The sequence below is a fragment of the Branchiostoma belcheri genome, unplaced genomic scaffold (genome assembly GCF_001625305.1).
Source record: "Branchiostoma belcheri isolate BF01 breed outbred unplaced genomic scaffold, Haploidv18h27 scaffold23, whole genome shotgun sequence".
NCBI lineage: Eukaryota > Metazoa > Chordata > Leptocardii > Amphioxiformes > Branchiostomatidae > Branchiostoma > Branchiostoma belcheri.
In genome coordinates, this window is record NW_017803824.1 from 1,697,859 (window position 1) to 1,722,710 (window position 24,852).

Here is a 24,852-nt window from a genome sequence, read left to right on the forward strand (position 1 = left end):
TCTGACACACACAAACCTGTAGATGTGACTGTTTCTGCAGCACTCCTTCCTTCTTGTGGTTATACACCGACTCGTAGGTGTGCAGGAAGGTCATGTACCTCCGCGGGGTCGCGCCGTGAGCCAGGCGGGACTCGTGGATGTTCACGAAATTCTTGACAAGCTCGTCACCCCCCGCAAACTTCTTAGGTTCCTGCCCAGTGGCAGGGGGGAGGAGACTGCCGCCCATCTCTGAGCGGCGAGACAGCAGCATTTTGGGAACCTGTGGTAAGTGGGACAAGAAGTTTGAGTTTGAGTGTATTAGGATCCACATTTAGCAGGTACAAGACAGTTACTATTCTTCCTGTGGTCCATTCTAACACACAACACAACACACAGGAAAAATATACAAAACATAAATACAGTCATTGAAAACAATTAGGCCACACCAATTTAATTTCTTGGTTAACGGATTCGCCGCTTCATTTTTTTCTGATTTGCAAATAAAAATAAAAATTCAGAATCAACTGTAAAATGCTCATCTTTTGCCCTGAACAGTTGGAAGCAGTCCTTTACATCCTAGTTGTTACAGTTATTCCATCTTTCAATGTAATGGTATCATTAAAAGTTCAAAATTTATTGTTTAAATTTTGAACCAGCCTGGTGTGTCGACTTTATGGCTCCTATCGTACCATTTTGGGCCATAATAGGATGCCTAGGCCTGTTTTTATTTTTTTTTTTTCGCCCGCCCGCTCCATTACTTTTCTAGAAAAATCCGTTAACCAAGAAATTAAATTGGTGTGGCCTTATAGCGAAATAATGTGACACAAAACTTAACATAAGGCCATATACATCAACTTAATAGTAACACTTGTACATTACTTTCTGTATCTGTAGCCAGTATAACTAACATATAGTTCTGTGAACATGTCCATTTTTCTCAGACATTTTGCTACTACAAATACAAGTGATCTACAGTAGGGGAAACTGTCTGTGTGAATAATGAAGTTGCCTGTCTGACCTGCAGCATGCTGTCCTTACTCCATCCCTCCATCCACTGCACCAGGCACTGCTTGTACAGGGAGGGGTTACTCTCACACATCACGGTGAAGTTGGAGTTGCTGCAGTCCATGATCAGCACGACATGAAGGTTCATCTGGATCCCTGCATTCAGCGACAAGAAACCAAACAGTTTTTGGGACTTTCTTGTTTTATTCATTATTGTGGATTTCATTATTGTGAATGATTATTGACATCTTGTATCATAATGTATTTTCCCACTGGCTCACATAATAAGGCAACAGACATGCGTAAAGTACCCAGAAATTGAAAACAGGAAATGAGATGATGAGATAACTTTTCTGTGACTTTCAACCAAACTTCCTGTCAATGTCCAACATGCCTAGCATGTGGAAATAACTATACAAACACAAGCAAGCAAACACATATGTAGACAAACACACTCAAAACAAAACTTCTATAGATAGAAAGCTGCTGTAATAGAGAAACACAGTAGTAACACATAGAAACTCAACTCTACCCTTACCACAAAAATTCAATAAGAACAAGTTTGAACCAACTCACGAGCTGCAAAGTAGTTGTAGAGGGATCCCCTGAAGTTCTCCTGGGATGCCTGTTCCTTGAGGGGGGCCAGGAGAGGGTCCAGCTCCTCTGGTGTGTACAGGCCGGGGATGTCTCCTGCTGCCAGCAGACTGGGCACAGGTGCATGGGACACACAAACAAGTGAATGAATGCACAAACTAGCATGCCCTATCATGAGATATCAAAAATGGAAGTTCTGCTGCAGTACCAACAAAAGCTGCCAGAGTGCCCAAAATCTTATCATTTGTAGGTCTCATCAAGACCTACCCACCTACCAAGTTTCATGACAATGCATATAAAGCTTCTTGAGTTATGCTGGACAATGAAAGGAACGAATAAACAAATAAAGATTTCTTTCAAGTTGCCAGGCAGCAGAGGCCGCGGCAGGCCGAGAAAAACCTGGGTGGAGTGTCTCCAGAGGGATATTAAGGAGTGTGGTCTGTCTAGCACAGACCCACAGGACAGAGCCAGCTGGAGGTGAGGTGTCCAGAACAGCCGTCTGCTGCCCACCCCTGGGACAGGGAAACCGGCAGCAGAATAATCTAAACCAGGATAGTGAGTGAGTGTGAGTGTATAATATATTTTGTAAAATGACATAGGGACAGTGAACACATACTCATACACTCTCTTGATACATGGAAAACTGATGTTCACAAAGTCACCAAAATAAAGCCGATGCTTCAGTCATACCTGTTGACAAGCTCCAGGAACTGTGGATGGACCAGCTGTTGATCCTCCAGTAAGAACACGACTTGTTGTCCCTCCACGCCTGCCTGCTGGAGGATCTGTAACAGTGGAAACATGTGAGGATAACTATAGAGTGTTCTTGTGTAGATGGTGTGTTCAGCACCATGGACAGGCTTGTGTAGAGATTGTGTTGTGCACCAGTGTCCTGTACGCTTGTTTAGATGGTGAATTCAGCACCATGGACAGATTAGGAAAGCCAAACTACTGGCTAGCTAGCCCTTTCTGCTACAATTAACTCAATTCTGATTCTACTACTACTGTACTGAAGCTGTACACTTCAAATAATGTAAACTGAATCTTTGTTATACATACATGTATATTGTCTTCACATACATTATTGTCTTAAAGTGTGCCATATTGACGATGAATGTCTATAAGTGTGCCATTGCCATGTCTTGTAATAAACGTTGGAATAGAAAAAGGGGGAAACTTACCGTCTTCAGGTCATTCTTGAACTGCTTGAGTCCGTAGCCCCGGGATATCTTGGGCGTGAAGAGCTCACACTGGTGCATGTGTGCGACGACGGAGGCCGCCGTACGCCGGCCCACGCCGCTGCGCCCGGCCATCAGCAGCGAGCCGCCGGGCAGCGCCAGGGCGTGGTCCACACGCGACATGTAGTCCAACACCTCCTGGAACACCAGGATGTCCAGCTCACGGTGCTCACGGACTGACAAAGACAAGACGTGTGAGCAATCCTGATATCATGTAGGAGTAGTAAGACATTTAATCATGAGACTAAGATCAATGTTTTTATTTTTTAATTGTATCATTTTTCAATTTCAATAATTAGTTTGGCTTACAACAGCCAGGGCTTCCCAACTAGTCGTAGACTATGGGTCAACCCATATTTTGTATTATGCTCAAGGATTCACTCAGTAACCTATCGTTACTGTTGTTCATATACATCATTATCATAAGTTTTGATGACTTTGAAGCTTTAGTACAATCTACCAATAATTGTCATCAAACATACCAAATAGTTTTAAATAACCATGATAGTAGGAGCATACGATACACTGCCTATATCTTGTATCCTAAAAGAAATGATCAAGGATATAATGGAAGATGTAGAATTGTACAAGATCCTTACTGTAGCTGATGAGTCCCTTGCTGATGACGTTCCTGAAATCGTCCGTGCCGAGCCAGCCCACCTGTTTCCCTGCGGGGGGGATGGGGGCACCAGGGGGGGTGGCCAGCTCTGCTCTCGCCCCCCACGTCACATAGTAGCCACCTGGGGAGATGAGCAGACAAACATTCAGTATAAAGACTTTTTCTTTTGCTTGGAATGGACCCTTTTTTTCATCTCTGGACACAACTGATACAGACATAAAAATCAGGGACCTAGCCAGACTTGGGGAGACAGTGCTCGCAATCTGGGTGACAAATTTTGGATTTTCAAGCTTCTAAAAATGCCATTTCCCACATTTTGAGAGGCAAATCATGGGGTTGAGAGTGGTTGTTGGTGGTCCTTTGTTTGTATTATATTTATCCCAAGATTTTTGTCCATTTTAATCCATCAAGGTTTTTAAATTTTTTCCTTCACTTGAGGAAAGTTCTTGCAATTGACGGAAAAATGGTTGCTGGCTAGAGCCTTGATATGAATACAGTTGCATAGAGAGACACGAGAAACATTGATTTCTCTGTAAACCATATTGTACGGTACTATCATATTACTTGGACTAGCTCACCTTGTAGCTTGTCCATGACGTCGGAGCTCCAGTCGTTACGGAGCACAGATGACAGCATCCCGTCAAACCTGTCTCTGGCCTGCTGTCCCACCAGCTTGTCCCTGAACAGCCGACAGGCTTCAAACGCCCAGGTCTGCAAAGAAACAAAAGCAACAAGGTTTTACATGTCAACAGATAGGTCTCAAAATAAGCATATTAAGCATATTTTACATGGGTAAGATCTTGCTTTTTGATGTTTATTCTACAAACAGGTTTTTGAGACAGTTTCTGTCTGACCAGCATTTATCTAACTTGTAAAGTTGGTAACAACAAACACACACACACACACACCACACACACATACACACCACACATGTGCACACACACATACACACACACACACGCACGTGTCCACACGCATGCGCACACACATGCATGCATACAAACACACACATATAGCGCGGGCACACACACACACACACACACACGTACACACAGGCGTGCACACAAACACACACAAAATGATGAACATGCCAGGACTGATACTGACCTGCAGCACGTTGTCTGCGTTGGTTGCAGAAGCGCCCCCTGCCAGATCGTGCCGGAGCAGACTCAGCACCCACTGGGTCAGGTCACGGGGGGTGAACAGGTAGTGGCTGAAGTCGTCCACAGAGAACTTGGAGCGAACCTGCACAGGAAAGGTTTCATGTTTAACTTAACATTTCAGGGTGCAAAAAGCATTCATTGGCAGGATGTCATCTAGACTGATTCTTCTGTTTAATGAGGAAATGTTAAGTTCGTCATGAATACTACAAGATGAAAAAACATAACGGCACCTGTACTGTACCTGTACACATGACAACATGAAACACTCCCAAATATCACCACAGTAGTGAAAAGAGTAGCAGGTCATGTGTGGTGGAGAACCAGCTGGATGACTCTTACTTTGGACTCCAGATGCAAAAAGGAGAATCGGTCGTCCAACTGCAACTCTCAAAAAACTCATAGAATCTGAAACTGGTCTACAAGGACCTGAACTTCTGTCTGCAATGACTGACAAACAGTACTGGAGACAGAACTTCACTAGCTGCACCTCGTGACGAGGATGACAGAAGAAGAAGATACCCACCTGTTCATACAGCTGCACCATGGAGGCAGCCAGCTGGGTGACCCTGGCAGGTGACCCCCACACGGGGTGGGCTGGCAGGTGTTTCTGGAAGATGGGCTGCAGGTAGGCACTGTAGATGGCCTGCAACTGGTCCTTGTCTGCATACCTGGCAAACAAAATATAGCAGAAGTAGTCACACGTGGCATAATGGTAGGGAATTCGGCACGGAACCCATGGGTCCTGGGTTCAATTCCACCCACATAGCCTGAAGATTGTGCCCTTAGGCACTTCACACAACTTTCTTCACTTGACTCAGGTGACAATGAGTACCTAGCTTCGGTTAGGGACATCCCTTGCTTGGATAGGACGTAAAATGGAGGTCCCATGTTTGGGGAGAGTGACACCCCATGCATTCCATCACACTTGTCGAAAAGAATATGGGACTTTCCCAGTGTGAGTTGTTCAAACCTTACAGTCTTGTACAGTCTTACACAGTTTGCACTTACAAGTACAAAACTGGTGTGTTACACCTTAAGACGGTTTACCAGTTGTGTAAAACAAACAAACAAACACAACATAGATGGAAAAGTCCTATCAGAGTCTAGAAATGTGAACACCGCTGTTGAACTTTTTGAATGCATGTAAGGTATAGCAAGAATAGTATTCTATGCTGCCTGCTATGTATATAATTTATATATTGTTCTGAATCAATAAGAATTTTTAAAAACAAACCTACCCGATGGAGCAGATGCGCACGACGGATGTGAACCTGGTGGTGAGCTGGTGCCGGCCGAGAGTGTTCCCCGCCGTCATGGAGGCCACCAGCTGCACCCCCTCCAGACCCACCCACTCCAGGTTGTGGTCATAGAATCCCTGGTACGTCACCATCTGGACACCGGTCAGAAAGATCACAAAGGTTAACACACAAACAGCAACAATTGTTAAGACAATAATTGATTAAACTGTCCTGAAATGTTTCATACAGTAGTTCTGAGCCTATAGCAAGTAAGACCTACAGCAAGTGTTAACGGCTGGAGATCTAAAAAACATATAATAGACAGTTTAATGATAACAATAGGCCCTTTGAAAAGAGCATCAGATGGAAATTGGACTTCACTTGTAATTTAGATGCTTTTCAGACAAGTAAAGAAACAGTATGACAGGCAAGAGAGATATTTGAGCCTGCAGATGAAGGCCTGGTGAACACGTCTTGTATTAGCCAGACAGTGATTTACATCATCACCAGGACTCCAGGAAGAGTAGTATGAACTGGCACACTAATAGAGATCCTAACCAACCAAACCAAACCAAACAAAATGTAGACCTGTAGCTCTAGGTGAGAGAACTTTATTGTGTTGGAACTAAAGCTTTAACATTAAACACGTAACTACCAACACAGTGAACTTTCATGATAAAATGTAATAACATATAAAATGCCAACCTGTTGCAGGAAGGCGATGAGCTGACTTGTTCCCCACTTGTCGGGTTTGGGCAGGTTGATGTCCTTGAGGTACAGGATGAGGCGTTCGCAGTCCTTGGGGCGGTACACGCGGCCGGTGTTGGTGCTGATGACCATGCACATCTGGCTCAGCTTCTGCAGCACGTGTGCCGGCGATGTCTGGGCGCTGCAGTGCAGGATGGCCACCGACGCAGATCGCAGCTGGTCAAAACAGTGCTTCAGAAGCATACTGGAAAACAATGAAGACACGTCAATGAAAGTTAGACATCCTGGTAACAAGATATGCCTAAAAACAGTTACTCAAGCAACTGGATATGATTTTGGAAACGGTCAGACGTTTGAGGTAGCATCTATTACCTTTTGTCAGTGACACTGGATTTCTTTTCCAACATAACATTTGAAAACTACAGACAGGATGTTAACCTTATATACCCGAATACAACCTTATATGAGACGTTCTGCCAAATGCTATGCACAATACATTACAGGTTTCACGCAAGTGCAGTGCGTTCTGCCGACTTGCTATTCTTTCCAAGGTTCAGAGGCGGTACCTCTTGCCACAGCCCTCAGGTCCCACCAGCAGGAAGGGCTGTTTGTTTTCTGGGTGGAGCCAGGGCATGATGTAGTCCAGGTCACACTGCACGTCTGTCGTACGCACAACAGGCAGGGAACCGTTGGGCAGTAATGACTCTGCCGTCAGGGCTTCACTCAACTGGGGGATGGTACAGACACGTTCATAAAGCAACATGCAAGAACACAGCACTGTTGACAAACAATTAACAGAAGGAATCAAATCTTTAATGTGCCGTGGCATACAGTAATATCACTTGACTGTTTCTTATTTTCTATCTCTCTCTTACAGTTCTAAAGATAAAAAAAGACTTAAAAGAATATTGAATAATTAGCCTTCTAATAAATATGTAACATTAGTTTGGAAAAGTCCTTCCCTGACTACAAAGCAAATTCTTAAGTAATTGTAACGGCCAACAAATAAGAATATGCCTGGATTTTTCTCTACTGATCCTAGGTTAGTAAGCTAAGGTTCTGACATACATCCATTTGGTAGCAGCACAGTCGGTCGGTTCTCTCATCGTACTGAGCATCCAGGGGTCGCCTAGGGTCAGGGGGCTGCTCGTGGGCCCAAACAAACATCTGCAAAACACATGAGGGAGGGGCTTTGCATCAGATAGGCATAATCACATTTGTGCACCTTGCAACAAACAATAGAAGGGAAATTGTTATCTAGCTTTAGACAAGCTAGGAATTCAGCACCAAGGACAGAACTAGAAATCTTTAGGCATCGATATGAATACATTCAGGACCATGGACAGGGACTTTCCTATCATCTAGAATACATTATGGAGAAAGATAAAGGAAAATGGTATCTATAAAGTACATATATTCTGTGAAAAACAACATTTTCAGTGGTCTGCAGGCAAACCACCTAAAAGCAATATAAAATTGAACCACACTACAGCAAAAGCACAGAAATGAATGAACATGGTAGTGCAGTTTTGGTACTTCACTAGCATTCACAATACACCTGACATGAACACACAGAACTGACCTCCTTTGCGAAAGCCTGTCGCACAGGTAGAGGCAGGTTGCTGCCCAGGCCTCGGATGAGACTGACCACAAACTGAGCCTTGCTCCTGACCCCGTGCAGATGGGACAGGCCGTTACTGACCACTCCCACCAGACTGGTCTCAACAACAAACTCATTCTGGAGGGGAAAAGTAAAAAAAAAATGATATTAAGCCAAAAAGTACATTTGTAAATCGTGTGTGTCAGTTTAAACTGTTACTGTGCCACTATAAGTCTTGAAATGTTTATGGTGGTTTTAAGTTGAAATTTGCTGACAGTGACCACTCCACTGCAAATGCCTGACACTGCAGATAGGTCTTCCAATGGACTATTGTAGAACTAACTGAATGTCTGTACAGTGTAATACAGCATTGTTTCAACCCTAAAATTAAAACGTCTTTGTGGGCTTGCAATACAATACAGATTCCCAATCCTTACTCTGTGCTCTGTAATTCTTTCATGGTTCTTATAATGAAAGAGTTTTTGTGCTGGTCAGTCATATACTTAGTGGAAATTTATATTTCTTTCTGTCTACTACATCATCTCCATACCTGTTTCATGACCCACTCCAGCCCCCTGTAGAAGTAGTCGTCCACCCAGCCCTGCAGCTGGGAGCCTTCTGCCTCCCCATGCTTCCTCAGCCAGGACGCCACCAGCGACTTCACATCCATGTCCTCATCACTACAGGAAACACAATGTTTAAGATGCACTTAAAAAAGGGCACAGTTGTGTTTTTTCACTTCAAGGCTTTGCAGAAGGAAAACATTATATGACAGTGCTTCCTCAGCCAGGAGGCCACCAGCGACTTCACATCCATATCCTCATCACTACAGGAAAAAAACAGAATGTTCAAAATACACTTTAAAAGGGCCTACTACAGTAACTGTTGTGTTTTTTCACTTTGCAGCTTTGTAGAAGGAAAATATGACTGTTTTTGCTCTGTCTCTTCTTTTTCTTGTTCCAAAAACACATCACACGTCTGTCACCATGGTAACCGATGCTGTATCAGACACCATGTGGTGTTGTGCTACATCATGCTGCAAGTGGCCCCACAGAGTTGGAGGGGCTGGTCACCATTTACATTTGTATATGAATTTGATGTGCTTAATTGAGAATAAACAGAGCAGTAGTGTAGTTTGTTAGGCTAGACCATATGAAGGTACATGTATACATTATGCACTTGCTTTGCAAATGTTACCTTTCTAGTTTTGAATATTTTCCAAACTTTCTAGTACAACAGTCACCCTACCTGAGGAAGATCATCCCCATTCGTGAGATGGTGGCGGGAGACGCACAGCTCAAGTCATGTGACTCAAACACGAAGTTGACGTTCGGCCCAAACTGTATACGCTCTCCCGACGGCATGGTCAGTAGACGGTTGTCATCCAGCACGGAATTTAGCGACTCGATCCACTCTGGGTCAATGTCGCCGTCGCACACTATCCATGACTGGATTTCTGTCAGATAACAGCAAAGCAGTTTTAGTAATACAATTGGTAAGAAATTTGTAAAAATGTACTAAATGTTTTGCTACCTGTCAATAAGTCACTGATTGAAGAATATTCTACTACAGGTTTGACTGTATCTGTTGATCTATACGTGACTGATAAACCTCTTCAACAGTAGAAAATGTGATAGTGCATAACACTTAATAATATTTATCCCATTTTTCTATTAGACATACATGTATACCTTTATCATAACTAAGAATGACTAAGTCTTGGTGATATAGTACAATGTCATGTAATTTGCTAAAGTCATGTTTACCTTGCGGTTCCTTGACCACCAGGCGGGCACTGCTGGTCAGCACACCGTCTGACCACTCCCTGGTGTCGATGTCAATGTAACCCAGCAGCTGTGAAATATAAGTAAACACCACTTGTAACATTAGGCCGAGGAAAAAAATGTTGTGTTTGCTGTTTCCAGACTGACCCTAGAAAAAAACTACCAACCCTAGCCTTTTTTTGTGGACCCATGCAAGGGACATAAATTTTTCAAGCTGATTGGCCTTTTCTAGCTCCATGATCTGACACCTTGTACATTCAGTTTTCCAATACTAACATTGAAAATATCAGTCTCCTCATGCAATTTTTCCTTTTTAAATCCTATTGTATAACATGGATCACTAGAGATAACCAAAATTAAAGTCTAAAAACAAAAGAAAGAAAAAAATAATTCGTGAATACAGCCTTAAAAACATTCTGCCAAAGTGCTATGCACAATTTTATACATTATAGGTTTTGTGCAGGCTCAGTACATTCTGTAGACATGCTAAGCCTCCCATACCTGTGTCCTGGGCATGGCCTTAGGGTTCATGGTGTACTGTTTGACAGTCTTGTTCATCTTGCTGAGTGCACTTCTCAGGAGCCGCCAGAGGGTGGACTTTCCTGACCCGCTGGGGCCGACGATCACCACACCCATCCTCTGTCTCAGCTGTTCATACAGCTCCAGACCCTTCTTCACCTGAATATTGTTATATTAACAAAGGTTTAACAATTACAACATGCACATAGGGCAATCATAGATGGCAAACTTGCGATCCTTCCATTCCATAAAAAAAAGCAGCACTAAGGATATATGTTGTAACTAAGGATGTATGGCTATTGCTGCATTGTGTATTGGGAATCGCATAGTTTTACACAAAAAAACATGCGTGCACAAACATACAGACAGACAAGCCATAGGGGAGAATAATATCCTGGAGTCCAAACTTATTAGCTTTGTAGCTTTGGTGGGGATCTTGGGGAGTTGACTTAAGTTAACAAGGCTGGACTCCAGGCTAGAGAAGTAATTAGGTAGTACAAAATGTACAACGTGTCATTGAAGTTCTGTTAGAGAGACTGCATTCAATGGCAACAATACTCCAAATTAATGAGTGTAATAGTTACTGGAGGAAGTAAAGAGGGCTTGAATGGGGGATTACACTCTACGGAAAGGATCATGTGGGCCCCAAGTAAACTCTGACCTGTGCTTCCATGATCTCCAGATGAGCCTCGGCACACGCCTCCCGGAAGGCCTTGTCCAACATCTCATACTCAATACTCTTCAACTCAACACCTGGACAAGGGCAGGGGTTAAACTTCAACTACAACATGTGTCAGAACTTTTTCAGACAACTACCAATGAACATGACTGTCCATGGTACTGAAATGAATGTTGTAGGCTGTAAGCTCAAAAGGCCTTGTCCAACATCTCTTACTCAATACTCTTCAGCTCAACACCTGGACAAGGTCAGGGGTTAAACTTCAACTACAACATGTGTCAGAACTGAATAGGAATTTGGAAGTTCTTTATTCACAATCACTTGCTTAACAAGAGATGACGTTTCGATGGTCATCTTCATCGGGGCAATTATGACTGGTTCACTGTGCACTGAAGCTAGACGTAAAATAATTGTGATATACACAGATATTGTTACAACATAGTGAGATATGCAGTTCCAAATGCAAAGTATTGTTCTTCAACTAATTCAAACTATCACCAATGAACATGACTTTCCATGGTCCTGAAACATATGTTGTAAGCTGCCTTGGCCTCTTCAGTTATCAATCTCATAACAGTTCAGTCACAATCTTGAAAGAAAGAAGTGCAAAGTGACAGGTGGTGATACAACTTACCTGGGAAGATGTCCTGTACAAGGAAGTCAAACCTCCTGCAGTCAGCAAACGTGAGTTTGGACAGAGTGTTGACTCTCAGGGCCTGGACAACCAGCTTACTCTCAGCATCTACATCAACTGTACACAAGGAGGAAGAAACGTTATGTCTTATAGATGTGTTATGTCTTATAAATGTCTTATAGATGCTGTAACAGCTACAATAGCCATTTGGTAGATGATGGTAATTCATCCAAAGAATCTTTATAATGATGCATGTGGTGTAACGGTAGCGCATTCAGCCCGGAACTCATGGGTCCTGTGATCGATTCCACCTACATGCCCCAACGTTGTGCCCTTCGGAAAGGCACTTAGCACAAATTTCCTCACTTCACTCAGGGAAAATGAGTACCTAGCTTTGGTTAGGGATGTCCCTCAGATAGGACGTTAACTGGAGGTCCTGTGCTTGAAGAGTCAAACCCCACGCACGTTAAGGAACCCATCACACTGTTACAAAAAGAGTAGGGGCATGCCCCAGTGTCTGATGGTCCAAATTCTACAACCCAATTCTACAATGTAGCAGAATCATCAGTAAGTTTGTTGGCTACCTTATCCCCCAATGACAAGACTACTGTGACTCACTTTTCTCCCCCCTCTTCCTCATGTCCTGCAGCAGGTTGCCACATCCTCGCAGCACAGTCTTCAGGGCTCGCAGGCCCCAGTCATAGTGCTGCTGCTGGGTCAGAAGCTCCCTGGGGGAAATAGGAGAAATAATTATAAACAAAGGAAAAACTTGATACAAGATTATAATCTGCGGAAAATCTGAAAAACTGCTGCCAGAACAAAACATCATTGGATTCATAGACATACTCAGGACTACAGCTTCTTCATTCAAATATGGTACCTTTGACCCAGTGTTGACGTCACACTTCAAAGAAGCCACGTGACAAGCCTCACTGGGTCAGTCTACTGGGGAAGACCAGAGTGACTGGTTGATAGCTCTAGGGGAGAAATTATACATACATTTTTGTACTTCTTTGTGCTGGATCGAAAGAATCATCTTTGTGTTAGATCTAAAGTTTTAACTTTAAACTTGCAGATAAGTTGTTCAACTGACTTGGACAGATTGAAGATGGCCACCAGTTTCCTGCCGAGGACCTTGGCGTGTTTGAACCCTTCCGAGAACAGGATGACCTCTGCGATCTGGTCGTTGTCTGGACGTGACATGGCCACGGGACGGAACAGCTGCTTCAGGTTGTCGGGCAGCTTCTGACGACCTCCGTACCCCTTCCCGGCAGGGTTCAAGGTGATGAAGATGCCAGAGTTGGGGTCAAGGTCAACCTAAAAAAAGCAAAGAAAAGGAACAGAATGTGACTCAACTCCCAAAATAACCAGTACCTACTAGAGAACTCCATTGATGCTTAAAGCCCGTCAAAACATTCAAGAACTTCTCACAAATTCGTCCCCGAACACCAACCGAACAGGTCGGCCAGATTCAGGCCATGCCAACCTATATGAATGAAAACAAATTTGAATTAAATCAGAGCCAAATTTGATCCCGGAACATGCCCTGAACACTGCTGATTTACTCTAGGATGCTGACTTATGGTTGAAAACCAGCCAACTTTGATTGAACCTCCCAACCACCTCAGAAATATTTTAAACATTTTGAAACATTCAGCTAGCACAGCCAAACCATAGCCAAATTTGCCAAACGCCAGCCATGCAACCCACTAGCGTTCGTGAGGCCAAATTTGGCTATGTGTGACAGGGCTTTACCCACCTGTCTCCCCAGCAGCTCTGCGGTGGGTGTGCGGCTCTTAAGCGCTGCCTGGATATCCTGGATCTGCATGGACACGGCAGACAGCACTGCCTCCTCCAGACGGTTAAACTCATCAAAACAGCCCCAGGCTCCACACTTCACCAGCCCGATGAAGATACGCCCCATGGACTTCACATCTATACCCTGAGGGGGCACAGGAAAAGGAGGATCTTATAAAATCCTTTCTTTAGTGTATTCCAAATTACAATTATCCTGTCATATGCTACTGACTACCAACCACAGTGGACCAATTGCTCACATCACACTTCCAGCTTCACTCCACTCAGGTGGAAATAAGTACCTAGCATTGGTTAGGGACGACCTCCAGACATTAAATGGAGGTCCCGTGTTTTGGTAGAATCACACACCAAGCACTTTAAAGAACCCACTGCACGTATCAAAAAGAGTAGGGGTCCTTCCCAGTATGAGTGGTTCAAACCTTACAGTCAGGTCTTGCGCAGCTTGTACCTACTGTACAAAACTGGTGTGTTACACCTAAAAGGGAGTTTGCGAAACAAAGAAACGATGAAACCATACCTCATCACAGTTGAAGACAAGCACCTGGCGCCCAAACAGCCCTCCCAGTGCCTTGACTGACTCTGTCTTCCCCGTGCCGGCCGGTCCGTACGGGTTGCCTCCCATCCCCATGTGCATGCCTTGTGTTAGAGTCAGGTAACACTTGTCTGTCAGGGGAGTGTGCACAAGCTTGGCAGCATTGCCCTGGAAAACAAGGGTTAAAACTTGGATACCAGCAACAGAACATTGCTTAACCTAAGTATATAGACATGAATATAATTTCCCTATTGGAGAAATGCTTATAAGAAACTGTATATTTTTCATTATTTTCAAAACTACAAATACTCTGTTATGTACATTTTTGAAATGTGATTTACAGTCAGTATAATCATGCAACATGTATATCATCAAGTATACATAGGATACATTTTTGCCATCTATAGCTTATGGAAGATAATATTTAGCAAGCTTCTACAAAATGACATTCTGGAGAAAAGATTACCTGGTATTCGTAAGTGTAATCAAACTCAGCGTCCACCATCCTCATGATGGCCTGTTTAGTTTTACTGTTGAGGTAGAACTTGAGTTGTTTCTGCCACATCCAGTCAGCTGTAGAGGAGGTGTTAGTCTGGATCAGCTGGTCCACCACGTCCATGTTATGGACTGTGTCCAAGATCAAGGCCTTCAGTTTCAGGTCCAGCACGTGCATGTCTGTGGGAAGAAGAAAAGCCTGTCAATGCTCAGTCTTGAATAGTTGCCCAAAATATCCATGTATGGCAATTTAAGTTGATAAACAATTACACGTACATCATTCTTGTAAGTTATTGATAACTCGGTTACCGTACCTTTTTTTCAGTTTTGCAAATCAAACCAAGGAAATTAAAAAATGAAAGAATGATTTACTGACAACGTCTGACTATACAAAGGCAGTCCTTGAGGTTCAAATACATTATCAATAGATAGAGTGCCCAAAAATCGAGGTAAACACTACAGGTAAACAACAAAGGTCCCAATTCAATGAAACCAAGGAAAGCTCATTGATGAAACAGAACACACTTTTGTGACAAATAAGGCACATATATTACAGACAGTATTTTTGTGCTGGATTGAATGCTGGAGTGTGTATGTGTGTGTGTGTATGTGTGTGTGTGTATGTGTGTGTGTGTGTGTGTGTGTGTGTGTGTGTGCGCGTGCGTGCGTGTGTGTGTGTGTGTGTTTGTGTGAGAGTGTGTTTGTAAGAGAGTGTGCGTGTGTGTGTGTGTGAGTTTGTGTGTTACCTGAGTCGTTGGTGCCCCCGTCGTGCACGTTGATGCTGGTGTAGCTACATTACACTGAGCGTGTATGTGAGAGAGAGTGTGTGTGTGTGTGTGTTTGTGTGAGAGTGTGTGTGTGTGAGTTTGTGTGTTACCTGAGTCGTTGGTGCCCCCGTCATGCACGTTGACGCTGGTGTAAGCCTCCAGCTGAGACTCCAGCTCAATCTTCATCTCCTGCAGGCTGCGGCCGCGCAGGGCCTCCTCACACCGCTCGGTAAACTGGATCTGGTCAGCCAGGCACAGGATCTAACACGACAACAGCACACATGGTGAGATGTTATAAATGTACGTACACCACTGTGTAAACTGGATCTGGTCTGCCAGGCACAGGATCTAACAGGACAACATTACATATTGCGAGGTTTGCCAGACAGTTGTTATACGTACAACTCAGAATCTAATCTCCAAGCAGATCCTAGGGTGGCAAAAGACATCAAATTGACCAGGCAGTATCCAATCCCTTGCGTAGTGTATTGGGCCTTCTCTAGCCAATGGATACTGCCTGTCCAATTTGATATTGTCTTTTGCCACCCTAGGATCTGCTTGGAGATTACTCAGGATCCAGACAGGAGCTGATGGGACCTTCCTCCCTTTTTCTGACATACATTTGGAAACTACAGACAGAGTGTTAACCTTATGCATGAATACGACCTTATAGTTATATATGCCATTCTGCCGAAGTGCTATGCACAATACATTACGGGTTTTGAGCAGGTGCAGTATGTTCTGCTGACGTCATCTCTAGACCATGTACCCACCTGTGAGGGGAACTTGTTTGGGTCGACGCCCCCCTGGCTGTTGCCCCTGCCGGCCTGCAGACACTCCAGCAGCAGCTGCTGTAAGGTGGCCTTCATCTCCTCAGCAAGGCGCCCCAGCCATGTCTGCACACAACAGAGGAAATTTATGTTACAAAACGTAATTAAGCTTGTATATAATTATGACACTCCAGCAGCAGCTGCTGTAAGGTGGCCTTCATCTGCTCAGCAAGGCGGTCCAGCCACGTCTACACACAACATGGAACATTTATGTTACGAAACATTATTTGTATATATATGTAATTGTGTTTTTGTTTCCATTACTGTATTTTTACATGTGTGTGCCTAGAGATGTAAAAAAAACAGATCTGTTAGATCTGAGATATACTCTAGATACGTAAATTAACTTGAAACTTCAGAAAGAAAATTCTTTCATTTTCAATGTCAATGTTGGAAAATCGCTTTTACAATGTTCCATCACTGAGGTGTCAGATCATAGAGCTAGAAAAGGTCGATCAGCTCGAAAATTTATGTCCCTTGCAGAGGTCCACACAAAAAAGACTAGGGTCAGCAGTTTTTTTTAGGGTCAGTTGGGAAACACAACATTTTTTCCTAGGCCTAAGAACATGCCAAAAGTTGTGACTGAATGACAGGCAAAAGTCTGACCTCCACTTCCGTGGTGATCTGTACGGAGCTCTTGAGGGGCACGACCTCCCCCTCCAGGGACTTCATGGCCACGATGTGTTTGTGTCCCTCGTCAAACTGGACGCTGTGGATCCCGGCAAACAGCTTCTTCAGGTGCGACTGGATCACAGCCGGATTTGTCGCCTGCCCCAGGATCTCGAGGAGATCGTCATCACCGATGAAATAGAACCGCGGGAAGAGCGAACGTTTTTCCTGTAGAAACGAGGAAGATCAGAAATAGCAGACTTCACCCGGGGCAAAACAAATAGAGACTGCACTGGTCTGTCTGTCACTGAAACTGCACTGCTCCCTAGCTCTGCCAGAACAGACAGGAACTGCACTGCTCCATATGAAATCATCAGCTCAAAGCGTCTTCATCCGATGGGCAAAGCATTTCAATAACACACGTGCATAACAATTAAGAAGGATGACAGGACTCCAATTTTTTATATATATGAAGAATTTTTCTCCTGTCTTGCAGGATCCTGCTTAAGTACCAAAGAAATAAGGCCTAGTTTTTGTGTATCTTATAGTTGATTTTCTCTAAAGGAAAAATTCAAGCATGTGCCCAAGCCCAAAGTGTCTTAGTTTGTACAAACCTCCAGGAACTCGTTGAGAGATTTCTGGCATCGCTGGAGCTGGTCCAGCAGAGTGACCAGTGTGCTGCGGAGCCCGGACTGACCAACCAGGGACAGGACACGGTTGTCACGGGCAACATCTGACATGATGGCTCTGTAACACACAGCAAATGATAATCAAAGTGCAATTCATCTCTGATGAAGATGACAGACAGTCATTGAAACATTGGTTTGTGTTAAATAAATGGTTGTGAGTAAAAGAACTTTGCTATTCAATCACTCACCAACCTGATGAAATTACTTATCAAAGGATAATGGTAGTTAAAATACAGTTTCAAGTTCTAAGTTTGGCAGGTGACAAGTAATCAACAATATATTAAATAAATACAAGTAACTAAGGATTGTATGAAGTCAATCTATGTACTAGGTGCAATTTGGACATGGCTCTATAACACACAAGTCATCAAAGTCATCAAAAAACACAGTTACAAGTTCCAAGTTAGGTAGGTGGCAACAAATCAGTGTAAGTCTATTCCCTACTGTAGTCTTTACATTGGCAAACATGCAGACAAATATGAGTAACTAAGGACTCTAGGTATAATTTGGACAAGATTTTAGCAAGAGGTGAATATGAGTAACAGATCAGAGTTATAAGATCTAAGATGAGGTTTACTGCACCTGAAGTCATCGTCCACCCTCTTGAAGCGAGCTTGTTCCCGGGGCAGTGCGCCCCTGCCGAAGATGGGCTCCAGGTAAACCCACTTCCTCTGGATCTGGTTCAGGTTGTGCAGGTACTCATCCAGGTCTGCTAGTCTGGGGAAATAGTGGAGGTTTTTACTTTTTAACATCATTACATTCTAGGTTTCTGTTTTACTTCCTACACAATTTCAAGAAAAAGAATAGTTTCTGGACCAGCGAACATAATCAGGGTTGTGTGGCATTCAGCTCAGAACCACGAGGTCCCAGGTTTGAATCCTGCGAAGTCACCAACCTTGGATCCTTGGGAAAGGAGGCACTTTTCATGACTTTTCTCAGGCAAAAATGAGTATGCCAGAACGATCATTACTATGATCGTGGGCATTAAGGAAAACCAAATTAAGAGTTTGCCATATTGTTGAGCTTGCAGTTGAAACAATACCAGTAATGTGTAATCAGCAGCAGCAGCAGCAGCTATCAATGGAATATAATCTGTATACCAACCTTGTCTCCCATATGGATGCCTTGTCTTCAAAGTGTCTGTAGTAGGGGGAGTCTTTCAAGGACTGTAGCAGGCACTGGTTGTCTCCAACCTTGGATACAAAAAAAGGGACAATTATAAGTAAAAGCTGCAACAGCATAATGGTAAAACCATTGCACAGTGATGCCAAACATGTAACGGCTCTATGTTTTGCAATGATGAGCAATGCCTTGTACAGAAAGATGCCTGATGTGAATTGTCAAGTGACTTTAGCATTTAGCATTTTTATTTTCAAAAAACAATGCTCTCACCTGGTTGACCAGGTCTTTCCAGTCCTTGATGATCATGAGTGTGCGGTTCCCACTGTCGGAGTACTCCGTCAGAGCGAACACGGCCGCCGCTCCCCACATCTCCAACTCACGCAGGGCTTCACGGATGGAAACCTCGCCCTGCGCTCGCGCGTTCAGTTCCTGGAAAAGGAACAAACATTTCAATGGTTACATTTCTAGTTCTCTCCATGGCCTTTAGCACACTGTACATTTTGGAAGTGGCAGAGGAAGATCATCACAATGGATGTGGAGGGCCAAAAACATGTGGGCGTCCAAGGAAGAGATGGATAGATGACATAAGGGAAGATTTCCTCCGCCCTAACCTGCATATTATATACACAATAACATCAACCCACAGGACAGAGGCAAATGGCGGGCTGCCATCAAGCCTCAGCACTTGTGCAAGCATGTCTAACCCTTGGATGTTGGGGAACAACAGACAATAAACCAGATAGTGAGTGACTGAGGGAGTAATTGTATTCATAGTGAAGTTTCTGTTCAAAGGGCTATCTCCTACCTTTAACTGATCGGCGTTCTTGATGATTGCGTTGCTTGCCGAGAGGATGTGTCCGAAGTTGAGCTTCTCCAGAGTGGTTCCTCTGGGCATGCCCAGGAGTCGGAACATCTCCAGCCAGTGGTCCTGGGACAGCACCTCTCCCCGGACGTACTTCAGCAACGGCAGGACAGCCTGAGGACAGCACAGGGCATGGGGGTCAGAACATGTTTTAAATGCTTAAACCCCAGTCCACAGTATAATGGTGGGATTGGTGGTGCAATGGTTAGAGCATTGGACTCGGAACCAAGAGGTCACAGGTGCAATACTCATCATGCCCCGATGTTGTGCCCTTGGGAAAGGCACTTTACACAACTTCCTTCCATGTACAGGAAGTGACGCCCACCAAGCCTATTTGGCTAATGTGTCCGAAAACAAACTACAGATTTGGTGCTCCAATGTGCCAACTTGTTAAGCCTGTCCTTGGTGCTGAACACTATACACACACACACACACAGAGGTGAACATGCCTGTCCTTGGTGCTGAAAAATATCCGCACACACACTATCCACACATACACACTCATGCACACACACGAACATGCCTTTCCTTGGTGCTGAATATGATCCACACACAGGTAAACATGCCTGTCCTTGGTGCTGAACACTATCCAGACAGGTGAACATGCCTGTCCTTGGTGCTAAACACCATTCACACACACATGAACAAGCCTGTCCTTGGTGCTGAACACACACACACACACACACACACATACAAGCCTGTTCTTGGTGCTGAACAAATATCAAACATATGCCCAGGTTTCTGATGTTCCAATATCAATAGCAATGGCACTTTAGGATCCTTCCTTACAGTCTAGCAACAGAATGGAAGAACTAGCCAGACATCATCTATCAGTGCAGTGCAAAAAATATATATATATATGTGAGTTAACACTGACCCTGTACTTGTCTATATCCTTTGTGAGTTTGACTGTGATGGTGGTGGGCTCCTCATTCCTCAGTTTCTCTGCCCACTGACCCAGGAACTCTTCAAACATATAAGCACGGCCCCTACACATGATAGAAGACAACAAAAAGAAGTCATTAAACAATTGTCAGGTATATTAGACATTGTGATGTGGATGATTCCAGTCATTTCAATATTCAAATCTTTACAAGGATCTCTTTCACAAAGAATTGTCATGTATGAATTCAAAGGAAAAATGCTGCTGTCTCTTACTGTCGTGCAAGTTCATCTGTGTTGGTAGTTACTTGTTTAAAGTTAAAGATTTTGATCCAACACAAAGAAGTTTCTCTCACCTAAAGCTTACGACCAGTCACTCTGGTCTTCCTCAGTAGACTGACCCAGTGAGGCTTGATGTCACACTTCAAAGAAGACATACGACACAGACCAGAGTGACTGGTCGAAAGCTCTAGGTGAGAGAACTTCTTTGTGTTGGACATAAAGTTTTAACTTTAAACTATGTAACAATTATATTTACACATGTTTAAAGATTTACCTGAAGGAAATCCAGTCCTCCTTGGCCAGGTCAGACATGCCGTTGTTGAACTCCTCGTAGAGTGACCACATGGCCTCGTGTACACGCAGGTCCTCCCTCAGCTCGTCTGCCTCAGGGATCTGTGGCTCCGGCAGCCCAAAGTGGACACAGTCCGACCTGTACATCCACAAACAGCAAAATGCATATGGATGTGTGTACATATATGGATTACATAATGTATTACATTGTTTGTAACTGATGAAATTAAGAAACAGACTAAAACCATTTGGCAAGATTGTGGTCTCCTACAAAGTCTCAAAATTCCTCATACAGATTAACGCCATTGTTTTGATGACTCCATTCTTCACAGATACCAAAAGTTGTTATGTAATGTTAAGATGCCTAAAATGCGTAATTTAGCATCTGTGTAGAATAGTAGATGACGCTGTCATGTGTTTTAGTGTAAAATGTAAGTCAATTGACACAATATATAATATGTAAGCAAAAAAATAGAGAAAAACAAAACCTCCATAGATGAAGGAGGTAATGATCAGCTTTTTTGTAGCAAAGTTAGCCCTCTACATTTGTACTTACACCAGCCTCTCGCGAGTCTTCTCCAGCTCGCTGAACTCTGTGCGGTGTTCCTTGATGACCTGCACAGCCTTGTTGCAGGCGTCTTTGTCATTGTCCTCCAGGATCTCATCTTTGGGCTTGAGCTGGTGCCAGCGGGCCGCGAACTTACCCAGCTCCTGTCGGAAGTGGGAAACCTGCGACTCTACGTTGGACTTCATCACCTCAACCTGAGAGAAGAATAAACAGGATGCACATGTTTGTAAAGTTTCATTCCTATCTGTCCTACTTTTCTATTAAAACACCTGATGAGGGACAGAGAGATTATCTACGAAAAACAAATATATCAAAAGATATTTAATACGTAGCACACAACAGAGCAGAAAATGATTTTAAGCATTTTACTGTTTTGTCCTATAGCACAAAAATTAGTCCACTGACTGAAATGCTTCAACTATCAAGCATGTGTTTCTATCATATTAACCAGTTCTATCACTAAGAGGTTGTCACACACCTACGTTTACTTGCCACTGACCTGTTCTTTTACAATGAGTTTGTCTTTGTTTACTTCACACAAGCTTCCCACCAAACATGTTCCTTTACCATGAGTTTGTCTCTGTGGCTCTAGCAGCCCAAAGTGGACACAATCTGACCAGAAAATGCATTGATATGTGCACCCACTGACCTGTTCCTTGACCATGAGCTGATGACTCTCCATCATGAGTTCAAACTTGTCCCATCTGGCCTGCAGAGTGCCCAGCTGGTCCACCCCTCCCCCTGACACGCTGCGCAGCAGCTTGTTCTTCTGTTCAGCCTTCGCAAACAGGGGCTGGATCTACGGGAGGAAATGTTTTTCAAAATTCTAATACACAAAAGTACTAAACAGCCAAAATAACCTTCAAGTTGCTTAGAGTTTTAGCTTGTGATGAAAAAAGGGTGACTGTAACTGGAGGTAGTAGTAGTAGTATCCAATATATTGACAGTAGTTTCTGATATTTATGTCATACTAGTATGTAAATGCAATATTTATTTCACTATATATGTTGGGCCCTCAAATTTAATTTCTTGGTTCTTGGATCTGCCTCAGATTTGAAAAATTAAAAGCAAAAAATATTTTAAAATATCATTCAGAATATGAATCAGACTTACAGTTTTTCCATCTCTCAATACATAACAAGTTGACAATCAAAACATCAAATACCTTAGTACAGTCTACACATATGTTGACTTTGTGCAGTCCACCAAATAAAGCTACTTCAATACTAACTTGAGGTTTCTTCTCAGCGAGTTCTGCATGTTTGGCGTTGGCCAGTCCGATCTCTTCCACCGACTGCGGCCGGGTGGACAGAGACTCCAGAGCGTCAGTCAGGAACGTGTCGATCTCGTTGAGATGGCTGATGATGGAGTGGCGCAGGGAGCTCAGGAGGGCGTCGAACAGGGCCTGGATGTGGTCATCAATGATGGCCTTGACGGGAGTGGTGGACACTGTGATGCAGTCCACCTTGATGGAGCTGGTGGGCAGATAGATGGACAAAGGTTTAGAATGTAATGTACAACAAGACGTAAACTTCAACTATGACTATAATCCAGTGGTTTAAATCCATATGTGAAACCACTGAGTTGAATGTAGCTGTTGCAGAACAACAGGATAGTGCGGTTTTGCTAGTTTGAAGTGTGAACAAATGCCTTGGAATATAATTATACAACCATATATTCAAGCATTTAGTCATTTTACTTTCAATGAGGAAATAAGAACCAGCTGTTTTTCCAAAGAAGGACAATCAAGTCATAACAACCATTTCTTCAGCACCAAGGTCTGTCCATATCATGCGATAAGCTTGACACTACATTTCTACAAAAAAGCATGTTATCAGAACATGTATAAAAAGTCATTATATTATGTATGAGAGAGGTTCCTTACTTGGGTAGTTTCTCAGCGTCCCTGCCTCGGGCCTTCAGGGCCTTGAAGTTCCTCTCCCAGTCAGGCACGGTGTGCAGGTGGGTCTCCACAAGCTTCTCTACATCCAACAGGCCCAGCACAACCCAGTTCTGGATAATAAAGATACAAGGTAATTTTCTTAAATTGCTTTTTCCTATCAGCTTGAGTTTTGACTCTCGACTAATTGTTATTGTATGACGATTATGATTTTGAGTTCTTATTGTTTATGTATGATCTAGCATTTATAAATTCATTTACTGATATCATCTTTCTGTATTTATTACTTGTGGGCTCCCTTGGAAATCAGCCTAGTATAGGCTGAAGGGACTACCCATAAGACGAATAATTAGATAGATAAAAGACTTGATGTAACTTGGCCTGATGGTTCATAAGAAAGATCTTGCTTTCAAAATTAGTGAAGACCAGTTACCTACAGTGACTGCAAGTTACATATTGCTGGACCTTCCCACATAAACGGTGGAACAACACAACTCCTACCAACCTGAAACTCTGCCTTGGCTGTGACAAGCCTCTGGAACAATTCCTCCGCCTTCCGGTATATGGTGGTGAAGCCGGCAGAGTTGCGCTCGATGATGGCGGGAAAGACGGTGTTGGTCGGGTCGAGCTGTTCGCTGACTCCCTTGAAGTGGTTGGGAATACAGATGAACTTCTTCAGCTCGCGGTAGTACTTGGCACGGATCTCTTCCAGTGGGGGGCGGAACTGTAGCTGTTGTTGTCTGGCATGGGTGAGGAAGGAAGATTAACTTCATTAAAAACAGGCAGATTTGCTTATTTAACTTTCATCAAGCATTAATGGCAAAGTGAACAAGACTAAACCACAGTTAGACTTCACTCAAAAAACTGTCAAAAGACTGAAAACAGTGTTGTTGAATTTGAGAAAATTAAATGTTTCAAAAGTGGACCAAATTAGAAAGAGGCTCTAAAAATATTTGTCCCATAGACCTTTTGAAATAGCCTTTGATCAAAACTGTACAAAATGATACTATTTTCATCTTATATCTATTTAGCTTTTTTTAAATCTATTGTCACAATGCGTGTGACACATTCCATGTCATCCAACATTACGAAAAGTCACCCTTGTAATGTACATCATTGTTACCTGAAGACCAGTTCCACTTTGATCTCAGACAGGTTCTCACTGAGTGCCTCCAGCCCCATCTGGTACTGGTGCTCCAGAGCCTTGTACAGCTGACGGTCCCAGTGCATCTTCCAACTCTTCATGTTAGCAGCACTGAAACCCTGGATAACCATAGAACATGTAACATGTTACCAGCACTGAAACCCTGGACAACCACAAAACATGTGACATATTAGCAGCACTGATGTCTTACAGGCTCTTGTTCTTCCCTAGCTTTGCACCATTTAAGAGTGAATGAACTTGAGCCTAGTGTGGCGTATGTGAAGGACCTCTCCCAGTTCAA

At 43.4% G+C, this 24,852-nt stretch overlaps 1 protein-coding gene across 1 annotated transcript in view; it reads right to left on the minus strand.

Annotated features, from left to right (window-relative positions):
- LOC109470648 (cytoplasmic dynein 2 heavy chain 1-like) overlaps positions 1–24,852 on the minus strand; it is a 71,165-nt gene that overhangs the window by 37,525 nt on the left and 8,788 nt on the right. The window contains exons 15-55 of the mRNA XM_019769676.1: positions 24,531–24,670; positions 23,913–24,147; positions 23,393–23,520; positions 22,739–22,982; positions 22,157–22,306; positions 21,496–21,701; positions 20,923–21,078; positions 20,362–20,473; positions 19,428–19,598; positions 18,893–19,051; positions 18,605–18,693; positions 18,083–18,217; positions 17,426–17,558; positions 16,809–17,039; positions 16,146–16,268; positions 15,483–15,633; positions 14,577–14,785; positions 14,096–14,278; positions 13,520–13,702; positions 12,854–13,077; positions 12,379–12,488; positions 11,761–11,877; positions 11,109–11,200; positions 10,430–10,606; positions 9,911–9,998; positions 9,393–9,600; positions 8,695–8,824; positions 8,127–8,282; positions 7,613–7,711; positions 7,111–7,271; positions 6,542–6,788; positions 5,837–5,988; positions 5,122–5,266; positions 4,543–4,680; positions 4,014–4,146; positions 3,416–3,556; positions 2,760–2,992; positions 2,269–2,363; positions 1,561–1,688; positions 998–1,140; positions 17–259 (exon numbers count right to left, since the gene is read on the minus strand). Coding sequence (XP_019625235.1) covers positions 17–259; positions 998–1,140; positions 1,561–1,688; positions 2,269–2,363; positions 2,760–2,992; positions 3,416–3,556; positions 4,014–4,146; positions 4,543–4,680; positions 5,122–5,266; positions 5,837–5,988; positions 6,542–6,788; positions 7,111–7,271; positions 7,613–7,711; positions 8,127–8,282; positions 8,695–8,824; positions 9,393–9,600; positions 9,911–9,998; positions 10,430–10,606; positions 11,109–11,200; positions 11,761–11,877; positions 12,379–12,488; positions 12,854–13,077; positions 13,520–13,702; positions 14,096–14,278; positions 14,577–14,785; positions 15,483–15,633; positions 16,146–16,268; positions 16,809–17,039; positions 17,426–17,558; positions 18,083–18,217; positions 18,605–18,693; positions 18,893–19,051; positions 19,428–19,598; positions 20,362–20,473; positions 20,923–21,078; positions 21,496–21,701; positions 22,157–22,306; positions 22,739–22,982; positions 23,393–23,520; positions 23,913–24,147; positions 24,531–24,670 — 6,498 coding nt within the window. The remainder of the gene's footprint in view (positions 1–16; positions 260–997; positions 1,141–1,560; positions 1,689–2,268; positions 2,364–2,759; positions 2,993–3,415; positions 3,557–4,013; positions 4,147–4,542; positions 4,681–5,121; positions 5,267–5,836; positions 5,989–6,541; positions 6,789–7,110; positions 7,272–7,612; positions 7,712–8,126; positions 8,283–8,694; positions 8,825–9,392; positions 9,601–9,910; positions 9,999–10,429; positions 10,607–11,108; positions 11,201–11,760; positions 11,878–12,378; positions 12,489–12,853; positions 13,078–13,519; positions 13,703–14,095; positions 14,279–14,576; positions 14,786–15,482; positions 15,634–16,145; positions 16,269–16,808; positions 17,040–17,425; positions 17,559–18,082; positions 18,218–18,604; positions 18,694–18,892; positions 19,052–19,427; positions 19,599–20,361; positions 20,474–20,922; positions 21,079–21,495; positions 21,702–22,156; positions 22,307–22,738; positions 22,983–23,392; positions 23,521–23,912; positions 24,148–24,530; positions 24,671–24,852) is intronic.